The 17,616-nt window shown below is 39.1% G+C and overlaps 1 protein-coding gene across 2 annotated transcripts in view; it reads right to left on the minus strand.

The window, feature by feature from the left end:
• The window catches only part of cnih3 (cornichon family AMPA receptor auxiliary protein 3), a 299,348-nt gene that overhangs the window by 15,858 nt on the left and 265,874 nt on the right, over nt 1–17,616 (minus strand). The window contains exon 5 of one of the 2 annotated variants that reach the window (XM_033616954.2): nt 1,115–1,261. In XM_033616954.2, coding sequence (XP_033472845.1) covers nt 1,115–1,261 — 147 coding nt within the window. The remainder of the gene's footprint in view (nt 1–1,114; nt 1,262–17,616) is intronic. The other variant, XM_033616955.2, reaches the window with a different exon arrangement.

Below are 17,616 nucleotides of genomic sequence, written 5' to 3' on the forward strand. Positions count from 1 at the left end.
AGCAGCAGGCAGCTCTGCAGTAGTGCTGCAGCAGCAATGTTGTCTGTGTGAACACTGCACACGTGAGCGCTTGGAGTCGTTTTAGGGTTCTAGTGTAGACAGAGATATTTTGTAAAATAACATTGTATGGATGGAATTATTTTTCAAAATGGAGAGGAAAAATATCCGTTTACAAAAATATCTGGATATGTTTACACAGGGCCTTGGTCAGCAACCTTTACACAAATCAAGATCAACTATGGTGGCCATATGAAAGACCACTGGAGTCTTTTTTTTTAGTTTTTCTTATTTTTTTAAAAATGTTATTTTGTCTCAATTAACTACTATAAAATGAAAGGTCAAAAAAGTAAGGATTGTACCTTTAAGTGTTTCCATTGATAAGACTTATTAGAGGGATATATCCAGGTTCCACACACTGCAGCACCCACATGACACATGGAACAAGAATCCGGAGTCATTAATAACAGCATTATTAGACAAGAACAGGGACATTGTGTGAATTATTATCATGTAACAGCAAGGCATTATAGCAAAAACATTAGTTTCACAGTCAAAAAAGAAACTGCATTTTCAAAAACACAATCATACACAGAATAACGTTCTTAGGTATAAAAACAGAAAAACAAACATTTTAACCAATGTATAGCAATTTTACTCCTCTGCTATCCAATAAGCATTCTGGTAGTGCTCTTCAGTGAAGAATAAAGAATCAAATTCTCCCAACATCACATGCATTAACATTAGTGGGCTAAATACTAACCTAGGTAACCTGACAGATCTACAAAAGGTGAATGAACTTGCATGTGATTGCCAGAGAAATGGTTACTTTATTCAGTGATCTGCACTCACATATCTTCATCAGAGCTGTGAAATAAACTATGTGATAAAAATAGATTGGGAAACATGATGTGATGTGAGAGTTCATTTTTTAAATTTCCTTATTTACATTTGAATCATTTCCCTTCACAACCTGGTCTAATTCATGATTTTTTTTTAGCATTAGTTTGATTACATAGTTTTTTACTGTAGCTCTTGTAATCAAATTGACGTAATCTCCCTAGATGTAAAATAATCCAATCCAATTATTGTCCCACACTGACTGCAACGTGCTCACCAGTAGAGATAGTAGAAAAAGGAGAGGACGAAGAAGGACAGCTTGCACCAGGCCTCCTTTAGGCAGAATTTGAGTGTGTCGCCATTCATCACGGATGCTGGGTCGTAGAGCAGCTCCTTAGTGTCCGTTGGGGAATGGAAGTACCTACCACAGAGGGCAAAGACGACATCGCGGGTAGTTGACCCGTTCCAGACCCCCGGGGAGAGGGGGGACGCAGGGAGGTATGGAGGAAGGCGGGGAGAGAATGGAAGGAAATGGGGAAGGAGATAGTATGGAAAAAGATGGCACGATGAGTTAGGGGAGCACCATCATGCGGCAGACATGGGTGAAATAGATGAATCTGTGGAAAGTGACTGTTTGACTGTCCACAGTTAAGCAACTGTAACTAGGCACAGCAGGCCTGCCAAGCTTTGGATTTCTCCACATTCTTCAGTAGGGTGCATAGTAAAAGTGCAAGGAATTGATTAAATAAAATCTGTTTTAATGTTAGCTGCAAATGTTAGCATGCTTATGACCTTTTGTAAAAAAAAAAAAAAAAAACTAGCATTACTTTTAAATCTTAGTAGCACAGCTAAATATCTTTAACTGTGGGACTACAGGTTATGTTAGAAAAAGCTTCGTCCATGGCCAACAGATCCACTGTGAGAGCCAGATTGCTAGTGTTTCAGGATTTAGGACAGGGGCTCCCGAGTCACATGATGCTCTTTCGCCCCTCTCCAGTGGCTCCCTTTGGCTTTGGCAAAATTATATAGAAATTAATAATGGCTACTTTTTAAAATTTCATTTTTTACTGTCGTAAGCCTTAAGTGATTCTTAGATTCTCAATTGTAAAAATGAGTATCCATTACACAGAATTAAAAAAATGTTTTTACATTTCATCAACTAAACGTTCGTCATATGGCCTATCACCTTTTCCGTTGAATTTTGCTGAACCTCAGTGGTGGTGGTTTATCTTGGATCTCTCTAGCTAAACTAAGCATGGATTCCCAATTGGAAAAAAAAAAGTCTTAGCAGACAATAGATAATTTAACAGTGTGTGGACATATTTGTTTGCTTTCACTGCCAACCCAAAAAGTCTGAGTACCAAACAATCATAAATAGCCCACTGCGGAGTAGCCACCTCATGGTAAAACATATTAGTTAATGCTCATTGAGACCTATGTTGATGGGTGATTTTAGACTGTTACCTTCATTATAAGGCTCAAATATTTTTTGTGGCTCCAGGCAAATTATTTTAGATTTTTTTTTTTTTTTTCAGATTTATTTCCTTGTTTTATTTTGAAAAGCAAAGGTATACACGTATGTCCTGGCACAAAAAAATGCCCACCAATGAATGATTAGAGAAAAGTTAAATCAAACATTGATTGAAGAAATTACTTCAAGGTATTAAATCATAAGATCAAATCAGGAGTGAATGAATACTATTTTTTCTTCATTTATTCATTCAATCTTAAGGCTACTTAAATTAAATTTTGGTCAAATTGTGTGCAGAACTGAAAGAGTATATTGGTGTCAACTCTCAGTTTTCTAATCTTACCCAATTTATGCAATTCCAACTGTTGACTGTTGAGGGACCCCAGTATGCAGAGATATTTAAATACACCATTTTGAAAATGTCAGTGTACCTATTTCCTACACTGAAATTAAGCATACCTTTGGAGCATTATTTGTCCCCCCCCCCCCCCCCCCCCATCCACCAATGGATGCCTTAGGTCCTTTAATTTAGTATGATACCTGTGTCTTCACTGTAGCTTTAAAACTGAGCCAGATACAGCAGGTTTTGCTAAAAATTACTTTGCTTCACTCCTCACCTTCAGCTCTGCCTGTCATACCTGCTGCCTCTTCACATTTTTTTGCCAGACATTTGTGTTCTGCTTTTCTGCTCTTTTCATTTTCTTGTTCTTTCTGTACCCTGACTTTTTCTTTAGGAGCCCCTGATTTTTGCTGAGACATTCTGACTTGGCTTATCAGGCCGCAGTCCAGCTTGTATTGTCAGTGATTTAAGTCAGTAAATAAATTGTTGTACGTGATCCCATTTAAGGGTCAACCATAAACCTTTTCATGAGCCTCCCTTGGCCTCAGGATGGGGTCATTTTCCGCTGCTCTTTATTTCCTAGCAGCAGCACTCAACATATACTCATTTGGTTGCATAGCGTTTACTGCATAAACCTTTGGGGAAAAATCAAGTAGCTAGCTTTGAGTTTTTATCCAGCAGTCGTTTCAGGGTTTGTTTTTTTTTCACAGATATCAACTGTCTGCTCATGTATGTATGAAGAATGCAATATTTTCAGAAAGAAAGAAGGACAAAGCAGGCTTTGGAAATTGGAAATTGATTTTTTTTTTTGTCATTACAGGCAAAAAGTAGACATCGGTTGCATCACAAAAGTAACTCTAGATAACAGGGGAAAAAATAATGTTTCAATTTTTCCCCAAGGATTGCGTATGGAATACTTTGACTAGCGATGTCATGAGAACCGATACTCGCGATACCTTTCGACTCCATGATGAAAAAAACCCTGCGATACTCATTTATTTGAGAAACTGGAAGAACCGATACCAGCATAAGAATCGGTGCTATGACTCTCCCGGAACTGATGGGGGCAGTATACGTCATATAGCATTACAGTCCATGCCTACATTCAGAGCAAGGGGCTGACGAGGAAGAGGAGAGAGCGGCTGCCTGCTAAAGCCCATATTCAGAACCAGTCACCAGTCACAATATATGCAGTTTTAAACACCACTTTGTCCGTTTATTAATTGCTTTTAACTTGTTCCGAATTGCTTCTGAACCATCCGTGCTGTGTTTTGGTCCATGCTGGACGGAGCCTTGTACACCGGACATCTCCCTCTCTCCCCCAGCCCCTCCCCTGGGAGAAAGTCTGGAGGTCTCCCATGAGCCCAGCCAACACTCCATTAAATGTCATACAGCTCATCAAAAAATATCCCAATTAAAATCAGCAGCATAATAAGCAGATATGTTCCATGTTATTTTGTTTAATTTCAACAACACAGAGAGCAGCTTGAACAAGCTGTGCAGAGCTAACGATCAGGGATTTCACTTGCAGCAGTACGTGACTGCACAGCAGCTTGTTCAAGCAGCTCTCTGTGTTGTTGAAATTAAACAAAATAACATGGAACATATCTGCTTATTATGCTACTGATTTTGATTGGGATATTTTTTGATGAGCTGTATGACATTTAATGGAGTATTGGCTGTGTTTTGTCTACTTCCGCAACACAGGGATTAGGGTGCGTTTGATTTATTGTACTGGGACTGATGCCATACTGATTTTTCCACAACTGGACCATGGACGTCAAAAAACGCCATTTGCACCGGGACAGGACAAACAATAAATTAAACCAACGAAATTCCACACATTCTTGTGGTTGGCTCAAATGCTGTTAGCGTGATTTAAATAGTAAATATTTCAATAGAATCATGTAATTTTACTGGTATCGGTACCAACTACTGAATTTTTTTGTATCGCGACATCCCTAACTTTGACCTAAACACAGAGTAACATAAGGAGTGCTGATGTCCCACATGGGGCTAATTATTTCCATGTCTTCAACATCAAGCATCAGCAGGGGAGGATGAGTTCTTACTAGCCACTAGGGGTGGGGGAAATTTCCGATTCTTAGATGCATCACGATTCGGACGTGGACGAATCTGAATCGATTCACAAACGTCCAAATTTCAATTATTTAAATCTGTTAATTAGAGTAATACAGAAGGTTCTAAATAATGCAGAACTAAGAAGCGCAGTACGTGTCATCTCTGGGACACTTTGGGTTGCGCACCTGGAGCAGACACGCCGACGCGCACAGAGGAAAACAAACATGGCTGACCGCTACCCACCTTGCCGTGAGAGCTGAACAGCTTCTTCTAATTTAAAAGCAGATTTGTGGAAATACTTCGGCTTCTACAACGTTGACGGCGGAAGCGAACTGGACAAGAGCCACGTTATATGTAAGCAGTGTCGTGCTAAAATAAAATACTTTGGCAACACAACAAACATGAGAAGCCATGTAACTCAATTCCACCTGATGGAGGAGTCAGGGAGACGGCAGGCTGTTGTTGCTGTGGCAACTAGTGGCATTACCGACCAGAGAACAATCGAGGAAGCAATTAGAAAGCTGCCACCCTCATCGGAAAAGGCAAAGCGAATTACGAAGGCCATCGCGGCATTTATTGCCAAGGATTTGCGTCCTTATTCTGTCATGGAAAATCAGGGATTTCGAGCACTGCTGCATACACTGGAGCCCAGATACACCATTCCATCCCGACGCTATTTCACCGACACTCTACCATCAAACCAAAACAGTAGTCATGGCCTCACTGTTGAAGGCAGGTAGGAACGTGGTTACACGTGATGCGTGGACGTCTGTCGCCACCGAATCATTTGTTACTCAAACTGCGCATTTTATCTTGTGATTTAAGATACCTGTTGTTACCTTTGGTTCCATACAACGAAGTTGTAACTTTCCAGTTTGCATGCATTTCCATTTATATGTTTAATAAAATATAATGGAAATGAATTCAACTCTTTCTTATTACAAATGCACTGTTTTTAAAAATTCCAAGTGTTGAATGCTTATTGAGTGAGACAAAAAGAAATGTGTGTTGTGAAAAAGTGCATCAATATACATAAATTAAAGATGAATTAATAATCGTTTTTTAATCGAATCGTAGCCCCTGAATCGTAATCGTAATCGAATTGTGAGGTGCCCAAAGATTCCCACCCCTACTAGCCACATGTAGCTCTAGCGCAACCTGATCTCACAGAAATACATGAAATGACCACGACCTCTTAACACCGCATTCTGTGGTGGCAGCACGTAATGGGTTGAAATTACGTACCGGTACCATGGAAACAATGCCAGTGTAAAGTCAGTTAGGATCCTTTGTCGTGGTGGACACACGGATTCCCTGATTCAACAATGTCCTGTATACACACAAAAACATGAAAGGGTTCTTGATATTAAAATGGCAAATATATTCCTCTGTTATAATTTCCCACCAATAATAAAAATTATAATGTGATAGTTTGGCTGTATTAGATATTTGATATAGTCAATCGATTTACTTTTTTACGACACTATTTGACAACTCTCCAAAAAATAAAATATCTGAAATTCACCATCATCCTTACTTTTTCTTAACATATTTTATCTAGGTGCAGTGTCATTACTAGTTCGGCTTTACTAGACATTTGATATATTCAGTAGATGTATCTTTTTACGATTCTATTTTACAACTCTATTTTACAAGCCGCAAAAACCTACCATCCCAAAAATGCTGTTTCTAGCATATAAGCTAAAATAGGGGTCCTAGAGAATTGTAGTTTTTAAAAAATATAAGTGTTTTCCTAGATTTGGAAGTTGTAAATACTGAATTGAGAGTACACTGTGGACTTTAAGGGGATGGTAACCACACTTGTGTAATCAGATTTTAAATATCTAATTTCTAAATGGGTGAAAATTAATTTTATCCATATTTTATCCATATCTGACAGCACCCCCAGTTGTTGACGACACTCACATGATAGTTGAGGTCAAGAGCTCTCTATAACAGTTGGTCCCATGTCTGTACCCCCTTTTGTTGCTGAGTTATAAGCCTTCAAACATACACAGAGGTCAAAGTTCAAAGGTCAATGGCTCAAAGCAGGAGCCATGTAGAATCTTCATACTGACATATGTTACACTCCAGGTTGAGACCTTTCCAATGATGTATTTGGTTCAGCTCTACGACAGTTTATTTATTATTTTTTGGACACAAGCCATGTCAGGTCTAGTTTCAGAGAGCACTTTGAAGGCCCAGTGTATAAAATGATTTTTGTTTGTTTCTTTGCTTGTTTCTTCTTTTTTTGCTGTAGATATTTACTAAAATGAGTCATTCTCAGACAATACAATACTACTAAAAAGTAAACCAATAACAATAATTAAATAAACAAAAATAATATTAAAATTATACTGAAATTTTAAAATCTATTTACAGAGTGGAATGGTAGCCTAATAGTAACTTAGATACAATTTATTATTGTTTAGACACTTTATTATTGCTTAGATACTATTTAGCCTATTATTGTATTTACTTTTAGCATGCTCTACTTTTATCTACTGTAGGCTATATGTTTTAATTTATTAAATAACAAATTTATTTTACGTTAGGCCTACATCTTAATATTTTATGTCATTTATCATAGTTTAGTTCTTAACTCCAGTGTTTCCTCAGTGGGAGCTGTCTGCACCGGGAGGCAAACGCTGGTTCTGTGGCACTGGCTTGGGGTCCGCTCTCCCGTGGTGGAGTGGAGCGTGGCCAGTTTGCCGGGGGCGGCGGCCGCCTCCTGGTGCAGACGGCTCCATGTGATGGTGTTTCCTCTCTGTTTCTTCTGTGCTCAGCCTTATTTTTTTTCCTTCTTATTTATTTATTTTTTTATTTATTAGTGGCGTTTGGATACGATTACGGCAGACGGACGGCAATTTGAAATGGAATGAAGCCCACAAACGGCAGACAGTAGCTACAAAACAGTAGCTCTTAAAGCCCTACGCTATCAAAAGCTGGCAAGATACATTTATTTTATTTTATTTTATGGCCTCGACATTAACCTGTCATATTGTTGAGTTTTCAAGGACACTTTCGTGTTTGTGTGTGTATACAGGAATGTTAGATAGATATCATTGAGGAAAACGAGGTTGACGTGACGTTGTTGAATCAGGGAATCAGTGTGTCCACCACGACAATGGATCCTAATTGACTTTACATTGGCATTGTTTCCGTGGTACCGGCACATAATTTTAACTCATTATGTGCTGCCACCACGGAATGCGGTGTTAAGAGGTCATGGTCATTTCACGTATTTCTTTGAGATCAGGTTGCTCTAGCATTAGTTTTTTGGCACAGGGATGTTGTATGTAGCCACCAAGTGCATATTGAAGACCCCTTTTACAGGGTTCATTACAGGTAATTAATTCATAACAAGTAGTTTTTAATCAGCTCACAGAGTTAATGTTAGTTAGCAAACTAGAACTGCTAAAAACCCTTTTAGACAATGAAACTGATGGTCACCTGCTAGAAATGAGACTTTGATTTTGCCACTGTTATCACTGTGAACTGCATGTGTGCCATGTTAAAAAGGTTGACACATGTAACAGTACGTAAGGAACACCCTCTTCATCCACTTACTTTCTGCAAGGATGTTCTAATATGAAGCATTGGATTTGATTCAGTTGGGGAGCAACATGTTAAAGTTTCCAATGAGATGGACAAAGTATGAATAAATATTTGAATGGATATGCAATTAGGGCCTGTATTTTCACCCAGGTCAGTTATGTGGTTCTAAAGGTATCAGTGCTGGGGTTTGTTTTAAGTTTCTAAATCCAATCAGCTCAGTTAGTGAATTACATCTGCATCTGCTGTGCAGAAAAATCAGCCAAAAAATGATTTTTAATAAAAGAAAAGAATTGTCAATGAAACATTTTCTGTTGTTTCAAATTACAACCATCAATCACTTGCTGACTGATTGAAAATCTGAAGAAAAAACCTATAACCTATAATAGAAACTGCACATGTAATTGCTCAGCTTTCAGCATAACCAATATTTGCAAACATTAACAGCTCTCTATAAAGCTGTATAAAATGGAGATGTGTCACCAAAAGAAAAAACCTAGCAGTGATTAATAGCAGAGTGGGTTTAGGGAATTTTGTGGACTTGGGAAATTTTGTTTTGTTTGTTTGTTTGTTTGTTTTGACACCCCAGTGAGACTTATTTCAGCAGGGCTGTTATACCCATGGAACAAAAAACATGTCACACAGAAAATGAGTACTCAAGAGCCCCCTTTCCACCAAACACTTTCAGTATGGAACTAAAAGTAACCCCGCAGACATAAGCGGGATTTATAATACTACTACTAACCTACTCATGTCACCTATGCCATTCTAAGTATTTTTACTTGTGCAGTGGTGTGACTGTGTCACTGCAGTTACAGTTCCAAAATGCTAGTCTGTGGTGGAGGTTTTTGCGAAGTGCTGTAACGTTTGGTTGATTCACACACACCCAAAACACACATTAAATATGGCTTAATACAGACAATTTCAAACACAAGTACACAAATTGGCTTCACTATAACTTGCAGCATTCCCAGACAAACACTTGTATTAATCCGGATACATTTTCCCCACAAATATTACATGCTAATGTCATTAGCACAAGCCTATGGCATTTTACATTATATGGATTAGCCTAGCGGCCTGCGATCTTTCCTGCTTCTCATATAAACCCAGGGACAACAGCAACATTTAACAAAGGTAACGGCACACAATTTGGCTCCATTACAACTCACAAGATTCACCGACAAAACAACTGTCACACTAAACACATTTTCCAAACAAATACAAAATGCTAACGTTATTAGTGCCAGCCTATGGCATTTTACATTGTTTAAATAAGCTTAGCAACGAGGAGAGATTTCCTCTTCTTTTATAAAATCTGGATAAATCCCAAAGTATAAATCCCTGAAGGATAAATCTCACACAAGACTTAAAATGCTATTTTAGTGGGGGTTTTACTGTCTTCACAATTTGTTTCATTTCTGTGAAATTAAAGTAAATATAAGCTTTGTTTCCACTGAGAGAAATGGTTTCAGTTTACAGCAACAGACAGGAGGTCTGCGTCACCGTGACTCGTAGTTACATTTCTGGGGAGGTGCACGTCAGGCTACGGTGTAGTCTCTACATTGACGTGAAGCATACGCCGTAACTACAGCGTTGATTCAACGCAGAAGTTTAAATTACCAAATAGTCCACAGGAATGATGCCTCACAACACTTTTTTTTGCTCCAAGTGAAGATTAGAATATATGCTGTTCACATAATCCAATTGAAATTAATATATATTTTTAAACTCTTGAAGATCCATTATTAAAAGTGTATGTCATCCAAGAGAGACAATAAAAACTAATAGTCAAAGTTTTCATATTGAAATTTAAGGTGTGTTGATGGATTCATAGCGTCAACTCATGCACTGAGTAATATTACAAGTAAATGTTCCACCTTTAAAGTTGCCAATAGTCGGCCCAGTGAATAGAGTTATTATTTTTTCAGTCTACAGCTGCTGCCAGATGCAGCAAACATCCTTTCATGTTATAGTTATAGTTTGCTGACATATGTAATACTTGCCACAGTATGAATAATGGTTACATAAGCTTCAAAACCAGCCATAACTCAGCCCTGAGCAAGCGTGGCCGTCCTCTATTGACCAATCAATGGACTGCAGTGTTTCTAGCTCCACCCTTTAGTACCAGATCTGTGTGCTAGGTACTCCAACAGACGGGTGACCAAAAACTGGGACAGTTTGGAATGGTTCTATGGGTACCATCCACAACTCTTCACAGTGGAAACAGAGAAAATATGTACCGAACTGAACTGAACCATACCAGACTGCTTGGTTGAAATGGAGCTATTGAGAGTCACCATGAGAAAACACACAAAAGGAATTTCAGCTGCTGCCTGTTGCCTTTAGAGAGAGCTGTTCATGTACTAGGACATGATTGTCTCTATATTTTTAATGGGAGAAGTTTGCCTGTAATTGACCCCACAGCTGACACAAATGAACAGGATTCTGTAAGAATGGATGACTGGATATTAATGTAACAGACCACTTGCACTAATATAGCTGACTGCTGGTTTTTAGTCATTTAGTCCACAGAGCCCATCACAGAGAATATACATTTTCCAGTCATGTTTTGCAGGGTATGATGGGTAATGTAATTCAACCAGGAAGCTGCCATCATTATGCAGCCATAAAAATGGCTAATGGATAGTTTATGCATGTCCATACATACAGTACGGACATGCATAAACTATTCATTAGCAGTAATTCATGTACATTGGTTGTTCACAACCATGAAATGACCAGACATGTGGTTGTCATTGACAAATTACAATGTACATTCATATTTCTTATGGTCAGTTGACAAGTCATGCATGGATGAAATCTTCAATAATGCCCCTGAAAATGAATCTTCATGTATTTGGAGTGTGACATAAGGGTTTTGTAACACTTGATGTAATTCCCATGTAGTTCAACAAAATATACATGCACACAGGACTGATGAAGAGGTTAAGGAGGATAGCTAATAGTTTACTTCTAAAATTAATAAATAAAATGCTGTTAACAATAACAAATAGCTTTTTGTCATAGACATATAGAGATGCTCAATGCGGACATATCACACACACACACACGCACACACACACAGAGGAGAAAGAGAGAGACTTTGAGAAGGATTCAGCTGACAAAGCATTTCAAGAAACTACGCTCTTAGAATTTCCCTCTATACCCTCACACACATATTTTAAGAGTTTTTAGTCTGGCAAAAACATTCTTTTAATAAACAATGAAATATGCCCCATGAACGGACCAGTCAGTTACATAATTTTAGACACTGAGCCACTTTAAACACAGCTAGTGATGGTTTCCTCTCCTGCCTGATGGTCAGTGGAGCCATCAGGATTGTCCTGTACACCAGAGTGACCACTGATGCAGGCCTCGCAGGGCCCAAACTTGATTATTTAAAGGATATGATCACATTTATTTAACTGTCTGTACACACTCACATAACCATTGAAACAGCTTTTGCTTTCTGCCGACAGTGCCCGTCCATGGCATAGACAGTACAGGCAAATGCTAAGGACACTGTCATCCATAGAGGGTGCCACATATAGGGGCAGAAAAAAAATTCTAAATGTTCACCTTTCACTAATTTTTACTAATACTATTACTACTACTATTTTTTTTAAATTTTACATAAGGCCACAACAACATAACTACATAGCAAAGCCTACTTAATAATAGGGAGGCCTGTTTTTCTGGGTTCCTGCCACTCCCCCGGCCCCCTCCCCAGCTCGTTACACTTTACCTGCTCTGCGTGCAAGATGGGCAAGTTATCCAATGCCATCGGGATTCACATGATCGTTATAACATCAAAACGACAAAAGCTCTCTGGTGCCCACTCAACTACCACTACACTACTGAGAGGACTGGATGTTGAGAGAAAGAACAACAAACAAATCTGTGTTAAAATTAGCAGGAGGAGAGCTTGTTATCTCGAACCAGCCGGTGGCTGCAACCAGCAGCTCACAAAGATTGCATTGATTTATGTTGTGAAGCGTTCAAGCCCTATTCAGTAAAAATTTGTATTGAGCAAAGGTAAATTATAATGTTCACATGATACAGTATGTTTACGTAATGTAATCTTGTAAAATATAGAACCCTGAGAAACTTGAATAAATACAGCTGTTTGAAGGAGAAATGTGTTGATGTTTTCATAGCACTATAAAATAGATATTACAGAGGAAATAATGATGTATCATATATAGTAAAGTCTTTTTGCTTATTTTTTAAAGATGTTTTTCATGTAAAAGAAGGTAATGTTAAATGTTGTTTTATAAATGTGTATTATTTAATTTCAATTCAAAGGTCATGGGTGCAGATCTGATGACAAGATTGGGGGGGACACAATCAGTTGTGATTTTTTTTTTTTTATTGCACGCATGCAAATCATGCCCACGGAGTGCTTGAGATTGCCAGCATATTTCATGATTTCATAGAGGCTCATCACCATCACCAAGTCATTCAAAAAGCACTTCACAGAAAATCAATGCACAATGACAATAAAGTCTTCTTCTTCTTCTTCTTCTTCTTCTTCTTCATATGCTTACCTTTACTGTTTATTTATCTTAAACAGCCAATAGTACATGGAGCCAGCCATCACCTTCCTTTTCACTGCTTTGCTGTTAGTTAATGCTACTTCTAGTTTCAGGGTCTCAGGCATATTATGTCCACTCACGTTCTCATCTCTCACCTCTCACAGATTCCCAATTCTCCTCATCATCTTCCCTTTCTCCCAGTATATGGGACTACTTAAGGTGTGTTCACACCAGACCTTTTTTTTCGCCATTGCTCGGTTCGCCCCTTTGATATCGCTTCATCACTAAGTTGCAGTCGCTCGTCAAATGTGGCAGAAATCAAGAGACTCGCTTTTTCGCTTTGATGACGTCATTGAAGCAATCAGAGAATTTCAGGGAGGGGAGGGGGTGGGGGTTCTTGACTGTCATGACATGTCAGCTTCATTATAAGTATAGCTGCAAATTAAAAGCAACAATAGATGTGAAAAACACACAGACACAATACATCTGTGATTAGTCCCCTAATTTAATTTGAACAATTTTTTCAATCTTCTCCAATTTCTCGTTTCATTTTATGGAAGTGATCAATGTAAGTGCACTTGTCCTAGAGCCGCCACGATGGTTTTTATAATGCAAATAACTCTGTTTAGATAAAACCTACAAGCTTCTCTTTCTATGACTTTTCCTAAAAATGTGTCTTGTATGTTTTCTGAAGCCTTTAAGTTACAAAAATGAAACACACTACACTTCTGAGCATTTATACCACCGACCGCGGCAGACCGCTGCTGAAAGTTATACATTTTGATACATAGGCCCTACAGGTGGCTATACATATTGCAAAACTCTGTAAAAGTACACCAAAGCATATATTTTCGTTTCCAAATATTTATTTGAAAACGAAACCATTCATACGGTCAATAAAAAAACATTTTGTTAATAATAAAAAACGAATCTCAACAGTGACCGCGCCAGCCGGCGGGACTGCGGCTGAACCGCTTCCAATGTTCATTCATTCATTCAGTCGCGTGTTCAATGTGTGTGTGTGTGTGTGTGTGTGTGTGTGTGTGTTGTTAGTATGTCAGAGAGGTGGAGTATCAATAAAAAAAAGTTTCCACTAATTATTTCGGTGTTTATTTCTTTTAGTTCTTCAGTATTTTTCATTAAAATGTGTAATATAGCCAACAATATTATAGACCAAAAGTTAATCTAATTTATTATTGTAGAATGTATTTAGCAAATCGCCACTTTCAACAGGAGACAGTGCAGCAGCAGCGCAGCAGCAAAAAAAATAAAAAATAAAAAAAGGCATTGAAAAAGCTGACAAATAGTGTTAATTAACTGACATGAGACATTCTGCGGAGAGGTTGTCAGTCCTATTCTATAGTCTGTAATACTTTTTTTTAATTTTATCATAACTTCTCGGAAATTACTCAAAAATGCATTCATTGTGTGCTTCTGAGCACACGGGCAGCATAAACAATGAAGTTACATATGATGGTCTGGCAAATCGTTGCAGTGCTTGGAGGCAGTTGACAGTGACAGTTTTGTCACAGCAGCCATTTTTCTTCTTACCAATAACCTATGGTTGAGGCAGCTCCAGCTCCAACTCCTCTCACATGCTCTGACTCAGGCATCAGAGCCTCTACATCGATAGATGCATTGGCGCTGTCCATGGTGCTTTACACTAGGACCGCCAGGATTACAGCGCCCCTCCAAGCGCCGCAGTCCCGCCGGCTGGCGCGGTCACTGTTGAGATTACATTTGTTTTTTATTATCAACAAACTGGTTTATTACTGACAGTATGAATGGTTTCGTTTTCAAATAAATATTTGGAAACGAAAATGTATGCTTTGGTGTACTTTTACAGAGTTTTGCAATATGTTCTGTATGTATCAAAATGTATAATTTCGGTCGGAGGTATAAATGCTCAGAAGTCTAGTGTGTTTCATTTTTGTAACTTAAAGGCTTCAGAAAACATACAAGACACATTTTTAGGAAAAGTCATAGGAAGAGAAGCTTGTAGGTTTTATCTAAACAGAGTTATTTGCATTATAAAAACCGTCTTGGCGGCTCTAGGACAAGTGCACTTACATTGATCACTTCCATAAAATAAAATGAGAAATTGGAGAAGATTGAAAAAATTGTTCAAATTAAATTAGGGAACTGATCACAGATGTATTGTGTCTGTGTGTTTTTACATCTATTGTTGCTTTTAATTTGCAGCTATACTTTTAATGAAGCTGACATGTCATGACAGTCAAGCACCCCCCCGGGATTCCGGGATTACGGCAGCCAATCAGCGTTGAGCTGCAAGCGACAGGACCCAGCGAAATACCGCTCCAGATGAGATTTCTCATCTCAAGCGACGAGCGCTCTGTCGCTCCAAGCCCGAGCGATTTTTCTCCTGGGCAAATATACGCTCAATCGCCCGTTTGCATTGACTTTGTATGTAAACTCGTCGCTAGCGGAAAAAAAAAAAAAAAACAGGTCCGGTGTGAACCCACCTTAAAAGTACAACACATTCTAGAACATGCGCTTCAACTAGTAGCAGCAAAGTCTGGTAGCTCTGCAATTTACTTAGTTTTACTGATTTTTTATTATATTTTTCTCAACTACAAATGGATACTTCTGTGAAGAGAAGAGTTTATTCAAGAGAGGAGCTTTTTTCGTTGAAACGGAGCAAGTCTGGAGGACACCATCCTATTCCAGCCGAGATGAAGAGGTGTTTTCGTGGTTGCCGTGCTGGTGCAAAGGTTTGGAAATGGAGATATAAGCCCTTTCTGCCATCAGTCATTATGGGAAATGTCAACTCTCTGCCCAACAAGAGTGATGAACTGGAGATATTGGTGAAGACTCAGAAAGTATACCGTGAGTGCAGTTTCATGTGTTTTACAGAAACGTGGTTGAATCAAAACATCTCAGACTCAACGTGGATCTACCTGGCTTCACTCTCATACGATCGGACAGAGACTCTAAAGCTAGTGGCAAGAAAAATGTGGGGGCCTGGCTTTATTTGTGAACCAGAGATGGTGCAGTCCTGCACATATTACTTCTCTACTGAGAAGATGTGTTGTCCAGATATTGAACTTTTGGCAGTTGGTATGAGGCCATATTATGTACCAAGAGAATTCAGTCATATCATAACAATACTTGTGTTCATCCCAACCAAGACAACTGCTGAAGTTCCATGTGAAGTTCTCCATGAACTCGTTGCTCAGATACAGACTAAACATCCTGAGGCACTATTGATAATATCAGGAGACTTCAACCATGTTTCCCTCTCCTCTCACCTGAGGGGATTTACACAGTTTAACTGTCCAACCAGAGAAAATAAAACCTTGATCTGCTGTATGCCAATGTCAAAGAAGCTTACAGAGCCACTGCCTTACCACCACTGGGCAGGCCAGATCACAACTTGGTTCTTCTGCAGACATGTTACAAACTCTGTGTGTGGAGGCAGCCCGCAACTAAACTCACAGTCAGGAAATGGACACCAGAGGCTACTGAGGCTCTAAAAGACTGCTTTGAATGCACAGACTGGGATGTGCTGCTGGAAAAAGAGGACAACATCATGGAAATTGATAGACAGGTTGACTGTTTTACTGATTACATCAACTTCTGTAGAGACACAATCATACCTACAAAGACTGTATGCTGTTTACACAATAACAAACCTTGGATTACCAGTGACATAAAGGAAATCCTCGATGAGAAGAAGGCAGCTTTTAGAGATGGTGACAAAGCACAGCTCAAACAAGTGCAACATGAGTTGAAGAAGAGACTTAAGATGGCAAAGGTGGAATACGAAAAGAAACTGGAGAGAATTCTACAATATAGCAACATCCATGAAATGTGGAGAGGAGTCAACACCAGTGGCATGCATGGACTTTTTGAAGGGCAGGAGCAAAAACAAAAACAAAGAGCACATACAGTGCATTCTCGCCACTGAAGAGGGGACTAAGTTCCGTGTGTTTTCGAGGGCACTTTAGACATGTTTATATGTTATACAAATGGCACATTATATAGCCTTAAAACAGACTAACTAGACAGACTACTCAAGTTAGTTTGTAGTTAGGATCAGCATCGACGAGAACTGTGTAGATTCAACGTTGGACTGTGAAGAACACACAGAGACATGGATGTATGAAGGAAATAAATCCCTGGGGGGTCTGGGGGTCCTCCCCCAGAACATTTTCAATTAAGTAGACGCCATTTCCTGTATTCTAGTGCATTTTAACACCATATTAGCACCAGATAATCCAAACTGGTTCTGTGAGATATAGTTCTGGCTCAATATAGATCAAAAAAGGGCCCAACATAAAAGTCATTGCAACAGTAATGTTTCATAGTATTTCTTGGTCCTAACAGTCTTCTGGATTTTAGTGTGTTTTTCCACATAAGAGAGCAGTTGTGTTTTGGCAACCGGGGGGGCACTTAAGCACGTGTTTTTACCACCCAAGAGGGCAGTTTTTCATGTTTTAACCAGCCAAGAGGGTAGTTTAGTGTGTTTTTTCCACACAAGAAGGCAGTTTAGTGTGTTTTGCCAACCAGGAGGGCACTTTAGTGTGTGTTTTGGCTCCAAAGAGGGTACTTTAGCATGCGTTTTGGCTCCCAACAGGGCACTTTAGCGTGTGTTTTGGCTCCCAGGAGGGCATTTTAGCATGAATTTTGGCTCCCAGGGGGCACTTTAGCGCACGTTTTTCAACAATTGGGCCACCTCCACAACTTGCGTACAACTCCAATGTGGCAGCCACCCCGCCTCTTACACCTGTGCCTCCACCCTTGTCTGTCATAGAGATGGGCGTGAGGTTGGA

The sequence above is a fragment of the Epinephelus lanceolatus genome, chromosome 13 (assembly GCF_041903045.1).
Source record: "Epinephelus lanceolatus isolate andai-2023 chromosome 13, ASM4190304v1, whole genome shotgun sequence".
Taxonomy (NCBI): Eukaryota; Metazoa; Chordata; class Actinopteri; order Perciformes; family Serranidae; genus Epinephelus; species Epinephelus lanceolatus.